The sequence below is a fragment of the Bos grunniens genome, chromosome 28 (assembly GCF_055505025.1).
Source record: "Bos grunniens cultivar Pamir isolate PY7600 chromosome 28, Bosgru_T2T1.0, whole genome shotgun sequence".
In the NCBI taxonomy this organism is placed as follows: Eukaryota; Metazoa; Chordata; class Mammalia; order Artiodactyla; family Bovidae; genus Bos; species Bos grunniens.
In genome coordinates this window covers 32,128,090-32,151,752 of record NC_141192.1, presented here as the reverse complement: position 1 = coordinate 32,151,752, position 23,663 = coordinate 32,128,090, and the positions used below count along the sequence as shown (strand labels likewise).

Below are 23,663 nucleotides of genomic sequence, written 5' to 3'. Positions count from 1 at the left end.
CCAAAGTGACTGAAACCAAATTTGGATAAATTGGGGGATCATAAAAATATACACATATTATAAATATTTTATTATAGCCTTAAAAATATTTACTTATTTTTGTTGTAGGGCCCAAAGCCTTTTCTGAACATGAAGGATTAGAAATGGTCACGATTTTTAGGATTATTTGGCAGACATTTTGGAACACGTACAGCTGACTCTTGGTAAACAAAGGACATGGCTGATGGGGGAGCAGAGGTGTCTCTCCAGCCTTGGGAGTTTAGGGTCCTCTCGTGTGCGTGTCGCTTCATACTGCAGGAGGGCAGGGAGGGCGTCAGTGTGTGGAGGTTGAGGAGAGCTGCTTCTGTTTTGACACCTTCAGTTCTCTTTTATGTGTAACTTGAATTTCAAGCTGAGCTTCTCTGCTCCGAATCAGTGCCCGAGCAGGCAAAGGAAGGCATTTCTCTGGTTGGAAGCTCTTTTGTGCCATTCTGGAGCCCCCTGGGCTGACTGGGAGCGGCAGCTTGAGAAGTGGTGCGAGTGGACCCAGCCCCAGAGGGTGTGTCCTGTGTGCAAGAGCAGATCCCACTCTTAGGCTGCTTTGAATACACAGGAAGAGCTGACATCCCACTCTGAGTGCTGCACTCGGGGCTGAGCGCTCTGCCTGGAGGAGCGCCCCTGATCGTCGTGACCCTGGAGGGCTGAGCAGACACTGGCAGTGCCCTGCCCCAGCCCCTCACCACCCTAGCACTGGGTCGTGTGGCCAGTTGTCTTAGTTTGCCGGGGTCTGACAGTTTTCTTGGGAGATTGGCCTTTCAGCACTAGAACCCATTGATGAGAGTTACAGGGGTCTGGCCTGTGACTCATGCCTGAGGGCCCTGCAGCCTGAAGACTTTGCTTGGAGCGGAAGCTGCCCTTCAGCAGTGACAGGCTAGAATTGGGGGAGGATGTGTGTCCACTTCTGAGCCCCTTGAGAGGCAACTCTGAGAGGTCCCCTGCAGAACGTTGGCCCTGAGGCCAGCAGGGGGTCCCACTCACATACCTGGACCACTTCCTCTTTGCTGTCTTCTTGTTTTACCTTCCCTCCTCCATTCCAGTGATCTCTGGGGTCAGTTCCTGCATTAACGACTTTCACTCAAATACTTGTCACAGAGTCTACTTCTTGGGAGAATCCAATTAAAAAAAACCATAGGACTAAAGACTGTTTTTGCCCCCTTTTCAGATGAGGGAGATTAAGTCATCCAGTGGGTGCACTGTTGAACCAGTGATGAGCTTTTCGTTATGACATCATGTACGGCTTTTGTTTCCATCCTTGCCTGTTGGCCATTATTTCTAGAGAATGTAAAAGTTTATTTATTCCTGTGAAATTACCAATAAGCGAGCATCAGTCCAGTGGGTTGATGGGTGGTATGTTCTTTTGTTTCTGCTATGCTTGATGTCAGAGAGTTGCACATGCAGCAGAAAACTCCTCATAGAGGAGTTTGGAGCTGTTTGGAGAAATTCATCTTTCATACACAGTTTCCCAAACTGGGGAGCTGCTGACTAAGGACGCAGTGCTGATCCTTTGCCCTAGCGATGCTCAGCCTGGCCTTGGCTGGAAGCAGGACTTTGACATCTCTGACCGGGTTGGATGTAAACGGCCTGCTTGTGCTGAGCAGTTGTGTCTGCTGTTTCTTGGCTCTCATCCTTGAGCCTTCTATCTATGAAATGACTCATTATAAGGAAGTCTGTTAAAAACAAATCTCTCCCTGTTGTAGAGCATCTCTTAAAACTTCTCTTTAATCAAAGAATTTTGCTTTCAGTTCCAGTTGCTGCCAGGAAAGATCGTGTGCATTGACGAAAGCTGTGATAGTTAGGGTACTTGAATTTCTCGCGAAGATGGATGCTTTGGGAAATGAGTTTATTTCCCTCTTATGTGAAAGTGAGAGGCTTGGGAATTATACCCAGACTTAAAACTCCTTTCATGGCAAATCTGCAGCCTAACTGAAAGTGTTCCAAGTTTCTCTAATAAAAGTGACTCCCTTCTCTGAGCATTTACGTGTCCTTCCCATTGTTCTCAATCCTTCATCATTTTGTCGGTGCCTTAGGTTATCCATTGAAAAAAAGGCACTGCCTGGCGGATGATCCATGGAAATAAAATGAGTTTACGCAGAAGCAGAGTAGAACCGATGCCCATGTTGAGGAATCAGTGGGAAATATCTTAGTTGAAAAAAGACAAGAATTTTGTGGGACTTCCCTAGTTCCCTAGTGGTCAAGAACCTGCCTTGCAATGCAGGAGACACAAGTTCGATCCCTGGTCAGGGAACTAAGATCCCACATGCCTTGGATCAGCTCAGCTCATGTGCCACAACTAGAGAGTCCATGCGCTGCAAGACTCAAGGAAGATCCTGCCCGCCACAGCTAAGACCTGACTCAGCCAAATAAACATTACTTTTTTTTGCTTTTGAGAAACTGACCTTTGACCATGAGTGCTTGCTTTCCTTCTCCAGTCTACTAATCCTTTCTACTGGTGTGCGTCTGTCTTCCTTCGAAGATCTAAACACACGCTCCCTGTCCCTGGCGTTGGGAAATACGCTTTAATTCGTCACGTTTGGCTCTGCGTTTCCCAGGTTCACATCTGTTTCGCATCCTGTTCTCTGAAGTTGCCACACACACATGTGCCGCTTCACGTTGCTTTAGGTGCTGCGGAGTCGGAGGAAGATAAGAAGTGCTGTGTGCGTGCCAAGTTGCTTCAGTTGTGTCTGAGTGTTTGTGGGATTCTCCAGGCAAGAATACTGGAGTGGGTTGCCATGCCCTTCTCCATGGGATCTTCCCAACCCAGGGACTGAACCCGTGTCTCCTGCATTGGCAGGCGGTTTCGTTACCACTAGCACCAACTGGGAAGCCCTAAGAAAAGCTGGGAAGGTTTAAACCCAGGGTGGGTGGGGCTTGAGGGTCTCTTCTCTTGGCTTCCCTGGTGGCTCAGATAGTAAAGCGTCTGCCTACAATGTGGGAGACCTGGGTTCGATTCCTGGATCAGGAAGATCCTCCGGAGAAGGAAGTGGCAACCCACGCCAGCACTCTTGCCTGGAGAATCCCATGGACAGAGGAGTGTGGTAGGCTGTAGTCCATGGGGTCGCAAAAAGTCGGACACGACTGAGCTACTTCACTTTCATTGTCACTTTCTTTTGTCAAGAGACTGAGGAGCAGATTCCTTTTCCACCTTGTTGCTGAGTGGAAAGAACAGGAAGGGAAGCTGAACCGGTGGGGAGGTTGTAAGATGCAGCGAGAAGATGGTATTGTTCCCGTGTTCTGAACGTTCAGCACCTAGAGTTGTCTCCGAAAGGCTGACGTGTCCTCAGGAGTTGAGCTGTGTGCTCTTTAACCCCACGGACACCCAGCTTGTCCAAACACAGGCCCTCCTGGTGGACCATGGTGTGCATGAATTGCTCTGAGTTGTTCTTGCTCCTGGTTCTGTTTCTAGGCTCTGCCACCAATTTTCCTAGGTGCTCACCGCATATAAAGCAGCACTTAGCAGTGTTTCTCAGGAGGAGGAGGTGGTGATTTTTTTCTACAATACACAGAGTGTGTTTCCCAGAATATGACAGACCTTTGTCTCTCTTCATACTTTTTACAGTGTTACCAATGCATTTGTATGGTGCACTCAATTTCTCCTTCCTAGAATGAAAGTTTCCACAGAAAACTTTGTGAGAGGAAAAATATCCTCTAATAAATATCTTGTTCATTTTATGAATTGGCTTTCTTCAGACACAGTCCTTTCTTCAGGTGTCATGATGAGAAATACATGCAGTATTCCACATATGGCTGATTACTAGTTTTGGGTTCAAATCGGGATAATATTCTTTGCCATCTCTTTTGCCATTGTTCATTTTTCTTCTTTGGGAGGAAGATGGTAGTGAATAAAGTAGGGAGCAGTGAGATTTTGAGTCCCTATCTTTAGAGGAGGGTCTGCTGTTGATTTTCTTCCAAACTGTAAGTCCTTCAAATGATTTTGGACAATTCTTCTGAATTTTCTTTTGCTTATCTGTTCTCTTCCTTTTCCATCATCTCCACCTTGATGAGGGATGGACACAGTAGCAGATCAGTGTGGATTGCCTGCCCAAGGAGCATCTCGTTTAAAAAAATCTGAGACTAGCTTCCCTCCATCTCAGGGGCAGGACAGTGGTGAGTCCAGGAGACCTTTTTTCAGATGGGAATTTCTTCATAAACTGTAGCCATTTGAGTGTCTTCCAGACAACATCTTACTTGAGCCAATGACATTACGATCGCCTTTGCAAAATCTGGTAGAACGGGTGGGAGGGAACACCTGTGTGTCTTGTTTTGTGATTCCTTACATTTTGGAACTTAATTTGGGCTAAGATTGCTTGCGAATTACTTTAAGATACATCCGCAGAAGCTCAAAATGTTCTTTCTTCAATGCTAGAGGTGAACTCTCTGCTCTTCCCTTGACCCCCTTGTCTCTGCTTGTGAGTGTGAGGGGGAGTTTCTCGGGCGTGTGAGCAGCAGCGCTATTTTGAGAAGTTGACTCGCAGCCCTTGCAGCTATGACAGGCATGTAACATAGCACCCCGTTTTTCAAATTCATTTTGTTGGCTCCTGACTGCATTCGTAAAGTGCTTATTTGGAAGTGCCGCAGCTGTAGTGTTCTGTTTATAGCCACTGAGTAGGTACAATTAAGCTGACTGCCTTGTACGGGGGAGAGGGCCAGGCAGTGGGAAAGTGGAGGCTGTCTCTAACTCACAGTAGTGGGAGGAGCTTGGCATGAATTACTTGAAGGTGAGCATCCTGCCTTGGGTAGATTTTGTACTGTTTTGCAGTACAAGATTTGTTTTAACTTCAACCTTCCTTTTTTTTTTTTTTTCAATTGGAGTATGGTTGATTTACAATGTTGTATTCATTTCAGGTATACAGCCAAGTGATTCACTTTTACATACGTCTATTCTTTTTTAGATTCTTTTCCCATTTAGATTTTTATAGATTATTGAGTAGAGTTCCCTATGATATTCAGTAGGTTCTTATTAGTTATCTATTATATATATATAGTAGTGTGTATATGCCAGCCCCAATCTCCCAATTTATCCATCCCTCCTCTTGATTTTGTTAATCTTAAAATAGCCTTTGGAAATCCAGAGTTGACTGGGTTTAGTTAGATAGATGAGTAAATACAAATCCATAAAGTCCTTATTTTCTCAAGGGAGATAATTAAAAAATGATTCGACTTATGATAAAAACTCTTAAGTGGTTTGCCGTCATGGATATGTGTGTCTATACTTTTTGGGGGTCATTTTCAGAGTACTGCAGCTATATCCCAAGAAAAATTGGGAAATGAAAACAGTTTATAACACTATAAAATAATGTAGTAATCATATTCTTTCATGGCATACACATTTTGATCTTTTAATGAGTGTCCCTAGTTTTTGTATGTATGTTTAATGAATAATGGGGCTTCACTGGTGGCTCAGACCCTAAAGAATCTGCCTGCAATGCAGAAGACCTAGGTTCGATCCCTGGATCAGGAAGATCCCTTAGAGAAGGAAATGGCTACCCACTCCAGTATTCTTGCCTGGAGAATTCCATGGACAGAGGAGCCTGCCCAGCTACAGTCCATGAGGTTGCAAAGAGTCAGACGTGACCCAGTGACTAACACTTTCACTTAAAGAATATTTAACTTAATAGTTGTAATGATATTTCACATACAGTTTTATGATCCATTTAAAAATCATACTTATTAATTTTTTTTACTGAATAGTGTATTGTAATCACTTTTTCCTGACTGCTTCATCTTTTGCAAATCATCAAACCCATCTTTTCATATAACTTTAAAAAAATTGAATAAGTGCCTATGTCTAAATTTTCTTAATTCTCCTCTTGCTTTCTTCGTGCATTTTGCTTATTTTAAACGTTACTAAAGTGAACTCATTTGTGCTGATAGTTTTTCCTCTTTATTTCATGTTTTGGATTGTATTCTTAGGACCTGGTCTCCCAGAAATAGAATTACAGTTATTCTTTGTGTAAACCCAGTTATTTTCCAAGATGATTACATGAATTTATACTTACTGTGCAAGCACTATATCCTTATTGGTGCTTGTGGTATTTCTGAATTTTGTGGTAATTGTAACATAGTTTTATAAATGATAAAACCTTTACTTGAGATAAAATCTTTATAAATTCTCAGGGAAAATACACCATTTAAAAAGAGGATGGGTTGAGGTATTGTATCTGACCTCTTACGTAATCAAGAGTTTATTTTCACACCATTCTGAAATTAACCTGAACAGATTTAGCAAAATCAGAAAGATAATCTAGAGTATTTTACACTTTGTTTCGGGAGAGGTGCTTTTTAACTATGAACACCCAGAGCTTGACAGAGCCTCTCTGGAAAAGCTGGAGTATTTTGAGACTGGTGAATAATCAAAGCCTGAGACATTTAGTTCCTTGAACTTGAACTTAAGAAAAATGAGTTTAAACTCTCCAAAGTAAACAGAGGACAAAAAGCTCGTGAGAAGATAGAACTGCCGAAGAAAATGAACACGTCCAGACCCGTGGTGCTGTTACAGAAGATTCGTTTTAATTGAGATAGAATGTGATCCTTAACCAAAGTTACAATTCTGGGAAGAAGAATAAAGCTATGGGTTAGAATATGACCACCATGTTTGCATCATAAATATACACACGTATTTTATGAAAGGAAATAGAGGTAATGATATCGGTTATAACTTTTATCCAAGGCCAAAGACTATTACCTTAAAATTACTCCTCAAGCATTGTTTGAGATGAAAACCACATTTAAAGGTGGTTTCCTGCCTACTGATGAAAAATGAATTCATGTTAACCAACCAAGGCCTTTAAATGGAACAAATTATAATCAGATGTTAGATTTCGATCAGTTTTAACAAAAACAAATGATTCTTTTCAGAGATGAGAATTGATGGCTTAGCCCTCAAAGAGTTTAATCTTTCTTCAAACCCAGTGTTTTGGGAGGAGGGGATCGGCTTAATCTCCTAAAAGCACGCTTGTGATTTATCGGCAGCAAAGTGCTGAGTTTAAGAAATAAGAGCTCCTTTAAATGTTTTCCTAGGTGTTCTGAATGAGGATGCTGGGATCTGTAGTAACTTGATTATACACAGCCACGTTTTACAGAATGTGGAAGTGTGCAGCTGGCAGGGGCAGCAGGACCTGTGGGGTTGTAGGTTAGATTCTCTCTGAATGACTACCTTTGCTGTCTTGCTTTGGCATTTCTGAGCTCATTCATAAACTTGTAGATCATAAGCCGGTCCTCTTGAGTGTGGGAAAACGTCCTCCAGGCCTCTGGACACGTGCTGATTATTATTAGCCCTAGAGATCTCTTCTAATGAGATGCAATGTGAGGCAGTGTTCACTCAACAGACCTTGAGTAGAGCAGGTTTAGAAAGGGCTGGAAGCAGTTTTAATAAAAGTTAGGCCTGTGACCACTTCTACCATCCGTTAGTGAGTCCTGAAAACTTCTCTGGGCTGTAAAGAATTAGGCTGAACATTCAGAGCATTGGGATGGCCTCAGTGCCAAGAATGACTGAGGTTGTCAGATTTAAACCCTTTACCTGCCTCAGAATAATTGTATTTCTCTATAGTCCTGGGGTTCCGGTAAAAAGTGCAGTGGATGGTCATGGGCAACTTAGCTAGGATGATAGAAAACCAGTTTGATAGTTTGGAAAGGAAAGCACTGGCGTCACCACATAATTTTGGGAATGTCACAGTGCTTGAGACATAACTATATGTGAGAATTATCCAGCATGTTTATAAAAATGCGTATTCCTAGGATACCACAGTGAATAAAATTCTATGGGATCGGAGGGCAATTTTTTTTATGAGCACTCTTCTCCTCCAATATGTCTTCCAAGTTGCTATAACTACAATCCCCTGGAACCTGAGAAAGCCCTGGTCCAGTTGGTTTTTTTTTTTTTTGCTTCAGTAGATCTCCCTTCTTCGTGCCAGTGGGAGCATCCAGAGAAACAAGATAAATTTTGTGATGCAGTTAAATGTATTGACAACGTAAAAGATTATGGAAAGGCCGTGTGAATTCCTTGTCCATGTGGTAGTTCACTGGGCTTCTCAAGTGGCTCAGATCGTAAAGAATGTGCCTGGAATAGGTTAATTTTGTGGAGAAAGTGAAAGTGTAGAGAGGGTACATTGCCAGAGGTGGAGTTCTCCTTGCAGTGAGAATTACAGTCTTGCATAATAGTTGTTAGGAGTGGCAGGTCAATAACATTCTGTTGGTACAATTTCTAAAGTCATAGAAGAGTGGACAGCTAGACACTCATTTAATACTGGATTTAGTACGTAAGTGCAGTGGTATGTAGCATCACCAATATTGCTGTATGTGGAGTTTTTCTTAATGACCTTCAGATAGGTTCAGATCTGTCTGTTTTGTGCAAAGGCTTGTCTTCCTTTTGGACTGCCGCAGGCATCGTCTGTACCACTGCCTTTCCACTGTCTCCCCTTTTTCTGTTTGTCTTCCCATTGGATTCTGTACTGCCAAGAAGACTTAAAAGCCAAAGGGCACCTCAAGTCTGTTGCCCCATAAGTCATTCCCTTAATGCCACTGCTGTCCCCGAAATTCCTAGTGTGGTGCTACCGATTCCCACTGTGGGGAGGTGGGACAGCAGAACCCCAAGCCTTGCTACTACTTATTATTAGTTTTTGGCCATGCTGTGCAGCATGTGAGATCTTAGTTCCCTGACCAGGGATTGAATCCCTGCCCTCTGCATTGGAAGTGCAGAGTCCTAATCCCTGGACTCCCAGAGAAGCCCAGAGGTTCTATTTTAAGTGCTCTGAAGCACATAAAAGGGAAGCTGAAGCTTTTGATAAACAGGCATGGGTAGCCACCGCATTTTCTCTGCCCAGATTTCACTTTCCACATCTCCCCTTGTGAGATGTGTCTCAGTCCTTTCCCATGTTAAACAGGCAGCTTAGAAGCTCCCTACCACATCTGTACTTTGAATTCCTGTAATCTATGACTCCTACGTAATGTCCAACCTTTTAGAGTACTCTTGGCATTTTAAATTACTGACCTCAAAGAACTTACAGGTAAGATGTAGGTTCTTTGAGGTCAAAGTTGCAGGTCACCATTTTTAAAATTCTTATGGAGTGTGTATTTACATTTTTGAAGGTGAAAATAGAGCCTTTGGGAGACTAAGTCACTTGGAGTTACAGTCAATGGCAAACCTAGAGGTGAACCCAGTTTTCTCTGACTCCATAATTTTGATCCCTCTGTATATTCTGCAGGTGCTAAATAAGTATTGTCTAAATGAATCAATGAATGAGTCTTCCAGAGTTAAAATGAATTGAAGAAGCCCTGATGAAAGGAAGCACATCTGTATACCCTTCCACCCATGTGCCCATTTCGGAGGGGAGAATAGCAAATAGATCACCCACAGATTTCTGCAGATAACCTGAACTTTAAACATGCCCGAAACACATTTGGTTCTAATTTAAAACCAGTTGGCGTGCTCATTGCCATGTTACTACAAACACAAAAGAAATATAAATTTCATTTGTGAAATAACCATCTACATAAACTCTTAAATAGTTTTGGGTTGGGCCAAAGCTGGGCATTAAGGAAATGGTTATTAATGTTACGTATTTTATTCAAACTACTCTAATTCCTTACCCCTCCCACCACCTCCACCAACACCAGGTAACCTTTTGCTTTTTCCTTTAAAATGTTCCTAGGGGGTTAAGACAGATACAGCTTGGATTTCAAGCTGCCGAGGACTCCTCCTGTTTGGAAGTATTCATTGTTTTTGGTCCTTCAGACCTGAACTGTGATCTCTGCTTGAATCTTTTTAGTCCTCTGTGGGTAGTAGCAGAGTTATTGTCCACTGTAGGAGCATTGTGACATGGAAATGGGATATGAACCACGATGTAATTTAACATTTTCTAATGACGTGAAAAATAAAACAAGTGCTGCTGCTGCGTCGCTTCAGTCGTGTCCGACTCTGTGCGACCCCACAGAAGGCAGCCCACAGGCTCCCCCGTCCCTGGGATTCTCCAGGCAAGAACATGGAGTGGGCTGCCATTTCCTTCTCCAGTGCATGAAAGTGAAAAGTGAAAGTGAAGTCTCTAGGTCGTGTCTGACTCTTAGTGACCCCACGGACTGCAGCCCACCAGGCTCCTCCACCCATGGGATTTTCCAGGCAAGAGTACTGGAGTGGGGTGCCATTGCCTTCTCCATAAAACAAGTGCAGTAAATTTTAATATTGTTTCCTTTAACCCAATATATAAATATGGTACACTTTCAACATATAATCAGTTAATGAGGTTTTTGCTTTCTTTTGCATTGTCTTTGAAACCCACTGTGTTTTTAATTCTTTCAGCACATCTGGGTTCATACGAGCCACATTTCAAGCACTCAGTAGCCATAGCACAGCTCTGTGGCAGAGTCCTTGTGAGCTCTATAAAGGCCATGAACATCCTTTAGGATCTGATAAAGCTAGAAGAGTGTTGCTTAAAAAAAATATTGTGTAAATACTCAAGTCATCAAATAGTGTTTGTGACCACAGGCCAGACTAAAAATGATGCTTCAGAGATTGCTTATGTAAGAAGGAATAGGGTGTGAATGCAAGACATTTGACATGACCAAAGTTTCTGTTAACTGGACTCAGAGTCCATTATGTATGTTAGGGTCATCAGCCCTCAACGAAGTCTTCATTATCAGGCCAATAAATTTGAAGTCTGAATAAACTCTTAGCCAAGTTTCTTGAAGAGTTCAAGTGTGTTTGAAGCAATGGATAATATAATGTAAATGTTGGTGAATATTTGTTTTCTTATGTTTGACGGCAACAGATACTTTCTGAAACTAAAGCCCGTATATGATAGAACACTGGCCTATGCCCGAGACTCCTAGACTGCCCTGCGTGTGGCAGGGCCTCCACTGTCTTAGCTTGTTCTCAGCTCTGAAATATTGATAGAGCTTTATTGCCCTGAGAGATTGAATGTGAAAAAAAATTTCCCTGAGATCTGAATATTGAGATGTGTAGTCTGCAAAGGACTTAATTGTTTGAGTTAGCGGGTATTAACTTGAAAGAGGCATCCGTGGCCCACCATTAATAGAAGAGATAAAAGGACTTCTCACCCCCATCGTAATATTTGGCATCCCTGTTAGTTCTGTTAAAACTTTGGTGGGAAATGAAAAAAATAGCCTCAATGGATGTCTTGGATTTTTGGTGTAGGTATCATTCAGGTAATGGCCTATGCTCTTAGCCCAGGTATCATAGATTATCCATCTCTTTTCTTTAAAACTCTTAGCCTTTTAGAGTTTTAGTTCTAAACTGAACTAGTTCTTTCAGTTTTAGTTCTAAAACTGAACCCTTTTATTTATTTATTTATTTATTTATTTTTTTAAAATTTTATTTTATTTTTAAACTTTACGTAATTGTATTAGTTTTGCCAAACATCAAAATGAATCCATCACAGGTATATATGTGCTCCCCCTCCTGAACCCTCCTCCCTCCTCCCTCCCCATACCATCCCTCCAGGTCGTCCCAGTGCACCAGCCCCAAGCATCCAGTATCGTGCATTGAACCTGGACTGGCATCTCGTTTCATACATGATATTTTACATGTTTCAATGCCATTCTCCCAAATCTCCCCACCCTCTCCCTCTCCCACAGAGTCCATAAGACTGTTCCATACATCAGCGTCACTTTTGCTGTCTCGTACACAGGGTTATTGTTATCATCTTTCTAAATTCCATATATATGCGTTAGTATACTGTATTGGTGTTTTTCCTTCTGGCTTACTTCACTCTGTATAATAGGCTCCAGTTTCATCCACCTCATTAGAACTGATTCAAATGTATTCTTTTTAATGGCTGAGTAATACTCCATTGTGTATATGTACCATAGCTTTCTTATCCATTCATCTGCTGATGGACATCTAGGTTGCTTCCATGTCCTGGCTATTATAAACAGTGCTGGGATGAACATTGGGGTACACGTGTCTCTTTCCCTTCTGGTTTCTTCAGTGTGTATGCCCAGCAGTGGGATTGCTGGATCATAAGGCAGTTCTATTTCCAGTTTTTTAAGGAATCTCCACACTGTTCTCCATAGTGGCTGTACTAGTTTGCATTCCCACCAACAGTGTAAGAGGGTTCCCTTTCCTCCACACCCTCTCCAACATTTATTATTTGTAGACTTTTGGATCGCAGCCATTCTGACTGGTGTGAAATGGTACCTCATAGTGGTCTTGATTTGCATTTCTCTGATAATGAGTGATGTTGAACATCTTTTCATGTGTTTGTTAGCCATCTGTATGTCTTCTTTGGAGAAATGTCTATTTAGTTCTTTGGCCCATTTTTTGATTGGGTCATTTATTTTTCTGGAGTTGAGCTGTAGGAGTTGCTTGTATATTTTTGAGATTAGTTGTTTGTCAGTTGCTTCATTTGCTATTATTTTCTCCCATTCTGAAGGCTGTCTTTTCACCTTGCTGATAGTTTCCTTTGATGTGCAGAAGCTTTTAAGGTTAATTAGGTCCCATTTGTTTATTTTTGCTTTTATTTCCAATATTCTGGGAGGTGGGTCCTCTACATAGAAAACCCTAAAGACTCCACCAGAAAATTACTAGAACTAATCAATGACTATAGTAAAGTTGCAGGATATAAAATCAACACACAGAAATCCCTTGCATTCCTATACACTAATAATGAGAAAACAGAAAGAGAAATTAAGGAAACAATTCCATTCACCATTGCAACAGAAAGAATAAAATACTTAGGAATATATCTACCTAAAGAAACTAAAGACCTATATATAGAAAACTATAAAACACTGGTGAAAGAAATCAAAGAGGACACTAATAGATGGAGAAATATACCATGCTCATGGATTGGAAGAATCAATATAGTAAAAATGAGTATACTACCCAAAGCAATCTATAGATTCAATGCAATCCCTATCAAGCTACCAACAGTATTCTTCACAGAGCTAGAACAAATAATTTCACAATTTGTATGGAAATACAAAAAACCTCGAATAGCCAAAGCGATCTTGACAAAGAAGAATGGAACTGGAGGAATCAACCTACCTGACTTCAGGCTCTACTACAAAGCCACAGTTATCAAGACAGTATGGTACTGGCACAAAGACAGAAATATAGATCAGTGGAACAAAATAGAAAGCCCAGAGATAAATCCAGGCACATATGGACACCTTATCTTTGACAAAGGAGGCAAGAATATACAATGGATTAAAGACAATCTCTTTAACAAGTGGTGCTGGGAAAACTGGTCAACCACTTGTAAAAGAATGAAACTAGAACACTTTCTAACACCATACACAAAAATAAACTCAAAATGGATTAAAGATCTAAACGTAAGACCTAAAACTGAACCCTTTTAGAATGTGGTGAATCTAAATACAACATAAATATAACAGGTTAAGTTATCTGTTTTAGCTCATATTTCATTTGATATGCCCTTTCAATAAAAAAATGGCCTTCCTTTCTTCTAGTTACCTTCCATCACCAAAAATGGCCTTCTCTTAAAGTATAACATATATAAAATGAGAAACATAATAAATAAGTTCTCCCCTGGTTCATGCATTTTAGAGAGCATCTCCTTCTGTCTTTTGTTTAGCTGTTATATTTGGATGTGACTCAGAGGTTTTCCAAATATTGGATTATTTAAGTGTTTTCAGTTGTGAACTCTAGGCATTGTTCAAACTTTTTTACTCAGAATCAGTTGCACATAAATCAGTATTTCAGTCTAGAAAGTGCTAGGTTAATTAAGGCCTGTGATGTTCAGTGCCAGGCGTGGTTTTGTGGGCTGTTAACTGTCCTATTACATTAGTCTGTTAGTCATTTTTCTCCTTAGGTAACTTATGTGCACATTTGACTTAGACGTTTATCAGATTCTGTTATATGTGTTGGGCTGGAAATGTGGCTCCAGTGATGGTAAAATCTTAGTTCTCTCAAAAAGGGTTCAAATGACTGTTAACCTGATTTTTCCCCCTAATTGAAGGCTACTGAAACCTATTTATTCAAGCTATTTAAAGGCGTTCTGAAAAATGCAAAGAAGGAAGTGATAAATAACCCAAGAATTCAACCACTCAAATAACACTTGTTAATATTTTGGTGTTTATCCTTTAAGTTTTTTTTTCCCTCTAGCATATACATTATATGTATGTGTATACATGTATACTTAAATATAGAATTGACCATGTTGTATGTCTTGTTTTGTAATCCCAGTCCCCTTAAACAATTTATTGCATTTTTGAACATGGGAATTTTTTTAAACTACAATAATGAAACAGTATCTTAAGGATAAATCCGAAGCTGAAGAAACCATCCTTAAATACCCAGCCACTCTTAAGATAAAATTTATTTTAATTTTTGGCTGTTTCTTGAATTTTTTTGGTAGGCCTACATGATTTTTTTGTTTTTTCAGGGTGAGTGAATTTGATTTGTTCTCAGTGGACTTAGGAAGCAGGTAAGGAGTTTTAGGAAAGATGAGGTCTGAACATCATCCCACTTAACTATGATATACTACCTTCAAATGATACTTCTTACTGCTGGAGTTTAAACTGGGAGATGTTCTTTAGCTGGCTGGAGTATTTGAGAGACTTTGATTGAGAACTGAAGAAACTTTAAAAATTGACTTAATGTCTACTATTACTTCAGTCAATTGTTAGAGCTTTGCATGCCAGTCTAGACTGTTAGATATGGTTACTGAACATAAAAAGTTCTCTAAAGACTTCCCTGGTTGTCCATTGGCCAAGACTCTGCACTCCCAACGCAGGGGGCCTGGGTTCAATCCCTGGTCAGGGAAGCAGATCCTACATGCAGCAGCTAAAGATCCTGTGTACTGCAGCTCAGACCTGGCACAGCCAAACAAACAAATAAAAAAGCATTTTTAAAAGATTCCCATCGGAGAAAGGTTTAGTTCTCACTAAAGGAGAACTTTAAAAGGTTCTCTAAAAGGTTCTTTTAAAACTCCCTTTTAAAAGGGAGTGTACAGAAACTGCGTCTTGGACATCTGTTGCTGATTCCTCTTTCAGCAGAATCAGCCAAATAGTAGGCAAGTTTTCTGAAAAGAGTAATATCCGAATAAAATATATGGTATAGTTCTTTCAGCATATGGATTAAATAGACACAGTAAGTGCATGTTTTAAAAATTCTTAGTAAAATATTTTTGCAAGAGAATCAGACTAGCTAAACAGTTATAGTTGTCTTTCAGGTGAACTTGAAATACAGCAGCCTTCTTAGTTGCAAATCTGCTACACTTGGGGAAACGGGGGGAATGTCCTGAATCTTAACAGATTTAAAGAAGTATTTCTCAGTTATTTTTTTGTAATTTGAATTTGGTCTTTTCTTGCTCAGGTTCCACAAGGGTGAAGAAACCCATTACTTTATTCCATACTGTATTTTAAATATGAAATGCATGACCCTTGGCCCTTATGTTTTTAGATTTGGCTGTATAAAGCATCAGATGTTATGGAAAAGCATTTCAGAATGAAAAGGGTATTTGAATAAGTTTCCATATGCCCTGCGAAGAATTGAAAATCGAGCCCTCACCTTTAATTCAGTAATTAACTAGACTTTCCCTGTAGTTTGGGGGATTGTAATAGTTTACACCTGTCTCAACTTTGGCTGTTTTTATTGGCTGTGGCTTTTGCCATCCCATATTTCTTACGAAGCAGAAATATGAAATAAAATAGGCCAAAGCATTGGAGAAATTATAATAAACATAAAAAATGAATTGTTCAGCTTAAAATGTGAAATGCTTTACCTGTACAATCCATGAAGCCGTGTTTCAGTAGTAGTGAAGTAATTTATTCCTGGAATTCTGTGTCATGAAAATAAAGACAATTGCTTTCATTGGCAGGAAGATTCCAAAGGTTTTTTAACCATCAAATGATTAACTTTTGGAACATCAGGCAGGCAGAAATTGTTTTGTAAGGACAGTTAGAAAAAGCCTGCTAAATCATTACGTGTGTTTTCATGTTGCTGTGAATGAAAAAGATGAGGCTATATCAGTGTATAAGAATGTGAGGCTTGATAGAACTGTTGTACCACAGAATACAGTCAGACTTTTCAAAGGTCACGGAGCTCCATGACATTAAGTCTGGGTTGGCTCATTTCACAAGACGATGTTTTCCCCTCGAAACGTAATGAAAAAAATCATTGTGTCAAGATATTATCACACCTCCAATTTTTTCTTGCAACCTAACTCTCAAGTGGTCTCCCTGGAAGAACCCTTTAATTTTGAGTCCTAACAGTAGCTACCCAGTCCTAGTGTTAAGAATAAAATGACTGGCTTTTTAGTGCATTGTCCAGAATAAGAGTGGCTAAGATTTCTAATAAGTTTAACTTGGATGGAGTGGTGGCTGTGAAAAGATCTTTGGGACCCTTGTCCCTAGAACTGAGTTTTAATTTTCCCTTGGACCTCACTCATTGGGTGGTTTGAATATATGGGTCAAGGTTGTAAGCTGAATGAAGGCAGGGCCTGGCCTATGTTGAGTCACCAGCATGAGACTTAGGTACTTGTGGAAAGAAAGAGTGAACTTTTCTTTCTATAGAAAGAACATTTTATATACCTAAGAAATACTCCACAAACCTCCGCCTTCTCGGTCTCTCAATTTATTCAAGAGGAGTTGATATTTTAATCCTGAGGAGTTTAGAGTACGGAATTCTCAAATTTGAGCACAGAAGGATCCCTGCTTAGGGAGGGGAGAGAATACTTGGGGGAATTGTTGCTCTCCCTTGATTGACTTCTCTGGTCTTGGCAGCTTTGCTTGTGTGGAGTCAGTAGAAGTGCAGGAGACCCAGCAACCTGGGGGTGAGGTAAGGATGCTCCCGGCAAAGGGCTGACGACTGGGACTCACCTTGGTTTGAACCAGAGACCGTGACCACCCATGAGTCCAACCAGAGGCTTGTCCCAGGTCCTTGTGGGCTTAGGAAGTGGACTGTTGTAGGATTTAGGGGAGATTCAGGCTCAGATTTGGAGTTTCTTGTACATAAACATTTTGGAATGAAAAAAGCCAGAGATTTTTGATGGCACCGATTGTGCCATTTCCAGCTCCCCTCCTCTCTTGATGCCCCTCAAATCATAAGATTGCTAAAGGTGCAGGTTTCTGGTTAAATTTTAGATGTTTTCCTGGGAGCGTAATTATAATTTGTGTGTAACTAAGGAAATTCCACCCCTCCCCCCGCCCCAGCTTTTAATTCATCCAGGGATTGAAAGGCCGGTCTGTAAAGTCTGTTTAGCTGGACTTGGCATGAAGGGGCATTTCAAGGTTGTGACATAATGCGTTTGTCATGAGCAAAGTAAGTATCTTAAAGGAAGTTTCTGGTTTCTGTAATAAAACATCATTGTATCATGAAATTTAAACCGATGAATTTTAAGTTGTGAAGAAGTCCCCTGTGGGTGAAAGCGTTTATCTGCCCTGCTTGATAGGCTTTTGAATATTACGTTTGATCCTAAAATTTCTTTTTAAAAGAAGAATTCCCTTGATGTCACTAAAATTTCTGTCTAATCTTTGTGGCCTGGTATGCAGTTTTCATTGCCACACAGTTGTATCATGGAGCAGGAGTGACTTTAAACTATTTTTAGCTTTAGAGATAAAGCCAGCCCAAGACGTAGCTGAGTTGAGGTGTCCCCAGGGCATTCCTGTCATTGGGTTTGGGTGCTGATCTTTTATCTTTCTGGCCCTCTGGCTAGGACCAACTGTGTTCACCTTATTTTCTCTCTCTCTCTCTCTCTTTTTTTGGTTCAAAATTGCTTCTTTATGTTTTTTCAAGAATTCACTATTGGTGTATTCCCTAGTTAGAGTGAAAAAAATCATAATTTGTAGAGTTAACTGCAAAAAATTTATTTGTGTGACTTCCCTGGTGGTCCAGTGGTTAATACTCCCCACTTTGAATACAGGGGTTGCAGTTAGGTCTCTGGTCAGGGAACTAAGATCCCACATGCCACAAGGTGCAGCCAGAATGTAAAAATCTGTGGAAATGTGTGATTCAAATGCTCACATCAGTGTCTGTGCTCAGTTTGTCCTGTTGATGATGTGTTTGTGCAAAAAGTGAAGTTAAGATGGCATTGAAATTATGTTTTTTGTTTCCTTTTCTGCTGTAACAAATAAATTTTTTATCTTACAGTTCTGGTGGTCAGAAGTCAGAAATGTGTTTTATTTGGGCTATCCTAAGGTATTGTCCAGGCTGCACTTCCTCCAAAGACCCTGGAGGAAAATCCAGATCCTTGCCTTTCCCAACTTCTAGAGGGCGCCTGTATTACTTGGCTTGTGGCCCCTCCTCCACATTTAAAGCCAGCAGTATAGCATCTCTGTAAGTTTCTCTGCTCTGACTCTGCAATCAATGCCCTTCTCTCTCTCTGATTCTTTTGTTGCATTGCCTTCTCGGATTCTGACCTTCTCCCTTCTTAAAAGGGCTCCTCGTGATTACAGTGGGTCCACCTGCATAATTCAGGATATACTTCCCATCTCAAGGTCTTAATTTAATCACACCCACAAAATCCTTTTAGCATATATAAGGTGACTTATTCACAGTTTCCAGGGATGAGAACATGACATCTTTGAGGGACTATTTAGCCGCCACATATTAGAATACAGTTTTAAATTTATTATTTCTGTTTAGCTCTTGTTTTATACATTTCCCAAACTCTCTTTGAAAATCACAGAAATGTGTACTCTGTGCTCTGCTTTTTAGATGAAAACATGTCAATAAAAATACACAGTTTTACAAAATAGTAGAAAATATCTTACATTTAACTGTGAAATTAAAGTTGGTGACAAAAGAATTTAGACTTTAATACTGTTTTTCCAGGGCAGAGAAGGTTTCTTTGAATTTTGAATTCTCTACTTAATGGACTGATTGGCCACAATTCTTGAGTTTTCAGGAACTTTAGCGAGTGCACTTGTCACACAGACATACAGGCGTGCGTGCACGCACACACACACACACACACACACACACACACACGTACAGGTAGGGTCCCTTGATGGTACTGCCCATTAGGTGTTTGGGGTACCAGTCTTCCAGATTTCAACTTAGAGAAGTTCTTGCTCCAGCTCATTTCTCTGTCCTGGCCAGGGGGTGGCTTTTTCTGTTAACCACTCTTTACCCCTGCCTGAATCCGAGACCTAGTGTTTACATTCTGAAAGATGTGATTTGAGGCTGTTGCAAGCAAGATGCCATTAGCTCTTTGTTCTCCTCTCTCTGAAGATTGAAAAGAAAATGTCCACAGGACCTTAAAACTTTTGCGCATATAAAACTGGGCTTGTCCTTTATTTGTAGGCTACCATTTAGACACAAAAATGTTCAAATACAACAACCTTTAAATTAATCTCAGGTGAAATTTTGTTGTCTGGGACCTTGACCATGACTTTGTAATTCTCTTGTTTTTCTGTCTTTCTCTTAGTAAATGTGACTAAAGGAGTGAATTAAAGTCATGTATGATGCCAGCTGAAATCCAAGTAGATTATATAGTCAGTGCAAAGCATAAACCTGAAATAGCTCCGAGGAGGCCTTGTCAGATGAGCCATCACTTGAAAAGGCAATCTCTTGCTTGGAATTGATTCCAGACAGGAAGTACTCAGAGCAGTACAGATGATTCTATTGGTAGTTGCATTTGTTCATATGTGTAGGCTCCTTAACTATGAAAAAAAACAAGATCACTTTCATCTGTGTGTGAAAATAGAGACTTATGAGGGTTTCAGACAGAAAACAGAGTGCGAAGGTATCTAAAGATGTCTGATTGATGGGATTAGTGTTTTATTTTCCATTTCATATCATAGATGAGGCCTGTGAACAGGGACTGAGCTTGGGGAGAGCGAGGCTGGCATCTTGTTTACCTCTTGTGTTCTTGTGGCTGATACTTGAGAGTGTTTTGAATACATAGATTGGAAAATGAAACTATTTTAAATGTATACATTTTTATTTACAGCTGCTGCGGAAGGAAAAGGCAAAAGTGGGGAAGACTTTTTTCAGAAGGTAAGTGACTTTTTACTCCTGTCTTGGCAATGATTAAGAGAAATGTACCTGTCTTAGCAGCTACACCGGAAGCCCCTGAAAGCTCCCCTTCTCTGTGAAGGGGACTAGGTTTATAGCTGAAGATGCTCGGGGCAAGAAAAGGGTGGTAGGCTGTTTGGGACTTAACCCTTCAAAGGCAGCTCCCTCTGGGCAAACTTAATGAAGTTTTCCATTGGAGGCGATGAGGACTGCCAGATCTCCTACCAGATTATCTTCTTTACCTGTTTCTTCCTTCCTTAAACACATACCTGTCCTAGGGAGTTGGAGAGGAGTCCCTTACAGAGGCTTCATTTCTTTCGTTCTTTTTTTTTTTAATTATTTTTAAATAGAAGGATAATTGCTTTGCAGAATTTTGTTGTTTTCTGTCAAACCTCAACATGAATCAGCCATAGGTATACATATATCCCCTCCGTTTTGAACCTCCCTCCCATCTCCCTCCCCACCCCACCCCACCCCATCCCACCCCTCAAGGTTGATGCAGAGCCCCTGTTTGAGTTTCCTGAGACATCCAGCAGATTCCTGTTTCCTGTCTGTTTTACATATGGTAGCTATCTATTTTACATATGATAATGTGAGTCTCCATGTTACTGTCTTCATACATTTCACCCTCCCGCCATGTCAGAGGCTTCATTTCTGGTAAGCAGGACCATGGGTGGGGTGATAAAATCGACAGAAGATGCTTACGACTGGTAAGCATCTGATGCGTACGACTGATGCTTACGTGAGCTCTCTGCTCAGACTGGTAACCTTGTCTGTTGTGTCCCTGGTGGCCCTCTGTAAGTGCTGACCTTCAGTGAAGTCAGCCTGGGCAGTCATAAAGGGAGACAGGAGTAAAACTGATGGCAAGTGATTTGAGATCCTGTGGAGAGCAGTTGATTACTTTCTGGTTAGCTCTGTTTTAAAGTAAGTGTTTTATGTAAGGGAAGATGTCTGTCTTTGCCAAGAAGTTGACTGAAGTTCCCATCCTTCTTTCTTTTGTTCATTTGAGTTTATTATATTGATATTTGTGTTTGTTGTTGGTATCCAGAAAGCATGTATGTAGGAACAAATATACAGTTTGTCTCAGTGTGACACACAGTAGCAATTATGCTGCTGCTGCTGCTAAGTCGCTCCAGTCGTGTCCGACTCTGTGCCACCCCATAGACGGCAGCCGACTAGGCTCCCCCGTCCCTGGGATTCTCCAGGCAAGAACACTGGAGTGGCTTGCCATTCCCTTCTCCAATGCATGAAAGTGAAAAGTGAAAGTGAAGTCGCTCAGTCGTGTCCAACCCTCAGCGACCTCATGGACTGCAGCCTACCAGGCTCCTCCGTCCATGGGATTTTCCAGGCAAGAGTACTGGAGTGGGGTGCCGTTGGATGTGGTTAAATATCGCTGTGGTAGGTCATCGAGCTTTTGGAAAATACCTGTGTGACCAGATGTGGCTTTTACAAGTAAGCTTCTTTACTCTCTTGCTTTCTGTGTGATCTGATCTTTTTTTTGTCAAGTTCATTATTCATCTGCATTTTCTTCCAAGGATATAAAAAGTGAATATTTTCAGAGCTGATACTGGTCTTGCCCTTTCTTCATTCTGAAAATATTTGTTTACCACCTGCTGTGTGTAAAACACTGGAAAGACCAAAATGAGCAAGGCGTAGTCCCCGCCCTAAAGGAATTAGTCTGGTGTTTGATTATATAGCTGCCTAAATAGCAGGGGAGTCTGGGCCAGAGAGGATTAAGCTCTTGACTGGGACTTGAGGAGATTAAAAAGGACTTCTTGAGATCTTTTGAAGGGTGGAAATTAGCCAAGTGGAGGGATAGGCTTGGGTGGGTAGAAAGAGCATTCTGAGTGAAGAAACAGAATGGAGAAGAGCTCCGATGTGGAGAAAGTCATGCAGCGTTCACATTTCAAAGCATCATCTGAGATTTCCATAGTGCAGGTGAGGTTTACTGTCCTGTATGATGAAGTACCTTCTTTGTATGGGGGTGGGGGTGCATTCCTAAAGGGATTTAATTAAAAATTTGCTGTGCTGGCCAAGTAGAATATGCCAGACCACGGTTTTCCACCCCTGCTTTTTAGGCTCCTGCTGTTGAAATTTGTGTACTATGTCTGAAGCCCCCTTACTTGGTATTATCTGACATTGGTTCATGTACAGCTTGTACTCAATGCTTGGGCAATTCAGAATCTCTGCTTTTGGCTGGGGTAGGCTTGCCACAAGGCAAAGAAAAGAGAAGACAAATAGAAATCACAGAGTTGCTTTGGTTTGTCTGTGATGGTACAAATAGATGCAATCTATGGAAGGATTTTTTTTTTTAGTTCTTTAACTTGTGAAGAGATATAAAAAAACAGACTGTTCAGCTTTATATGACTCACATTTTAAAAACAATCAAAACATGGTGTATGTGGTCATAAAGGACCTTCATTCTTAGAAGATTTGCTAATATTTATCACTCTTTACAGAGCTATGTATACATTCCAGCAGTTTAAATGGAAACACATGTCTGAATCCAGGAACATATGTGCATCCCACAAACCATGAGTTGGAATCATCGATTCCATTTTTGATCACAGGTTAATGAAGTCTCTGAGTAACTAAATGGAGCACTTTTTAATCTCATTTTCTTCTTTAGCTCAATAAAGAGTGTCTTCCTGAACAACAAGGGTCCGTGTTGGATTTGGATACTTACCATGGGAAAAAGCTCCTATAACTTAATAAAAGTGGAACAGCTCAAATGTCAGAAAAGTAGTTTTTAGTGTTTTGACCAGAGAGAAGAATAAATTACAGTCTACATTAGAATGAAGGAAAGGAGGAGTATTGAATTGTCCTCCAGGAACTTTCTTTTAGTTGCATATCTCCCATTTAAAAATAATAGCATTTGGGGAAACATTTAGGAACAAAAAATAAACCACATTGCTGGTTGTGAGCATCTTTGAAAAAATGCTTTTTTTCTTTCAGGGAAATGCAAATATGAAGGTTATATATGCTTATTTTTAGGATGTCTTTTGGATTTTGACTCTGGGGGTATGTATCACAAACTGACATTGACATTAAAATCTCTCCTTGAGCTTAGTTTAAAATTGGACTATCCCTGCCCCTCATTTTTTTTTTTTATTATTATCCTGATTTTAAAAAGATCTAAGCCCGGAAGTATAACTCGTGAATTCATACTAGCTCTCCCTGATGGGCTTTCTGGATGGCTCAGTGGTAAAGAATCCACCTGTGATGCAGAAGATACAGGAGACGCTGTGGATTCGATCCCTGGGTCAGGAAGATCCCCTGGAGGGGAGGGCATGGCAACCCACTCCAGTATTTCTGTCTGGAGAATCCCATGGACAGAGGAGCCTGGCAGGCTACAGTCCATAGGGTAGCAAAGAGTTGGACATGACTGAAGCGACTGAGCATGCACACTTCCTGATGAGAGGATTGGAAGAGGAGGACTTTTATGTATTATTTTGTTTTTTTTTTTGTCAAAATATATGTAAAACTATAACAATATGATAACTATTTTCATTAATGATTTTCAAAAATGAAAAAATAAAACTTTAAATACCTTTAAGAGTAAAAATGGTTAGATTTCTACAAAGGGTTGAAACATAGTTTAACAACTGCTGGGATCATCAGATCTATTGTGTCAAATTTGGAGCCATAATGTATAGTTGTTCAGTTGACTCTACACTTAAAATTCTCCCCT

At 40.6% G+C, this 23,663-nt stretch overlaps 1 protein-coding gene across 5 annotated transcripts in view; it reads left to right on the top strand.

Moving 5' to 3' along the window:
* BICC1 (BicC family RNA binding protein 1) overlaps positions 1 to 23,663 on the top strand; it is a 349,716-nt gene that overhangs the window by 85,500 nt on the left and 240,553 nt on the right. For all 5 annotated transcript variants that reach the window (XM_086382458.1, XM_086382457.1, XM_086382455.1 and 2 more), the window contains exon 2: positions 19,908 to 19,954. Coding sequence is in view for 4 of the 5 variants with exons in the window: in XM_086382457.1 (XP_086238583.1) it covers positions 19,908 to 19,954 (47 nt within the window). In the remaining variant the exon portion in view is untranslated. The remainder of the gene's footprint in view (positions 1 to 19,907; positions 19,955 to 23,663) is intronic.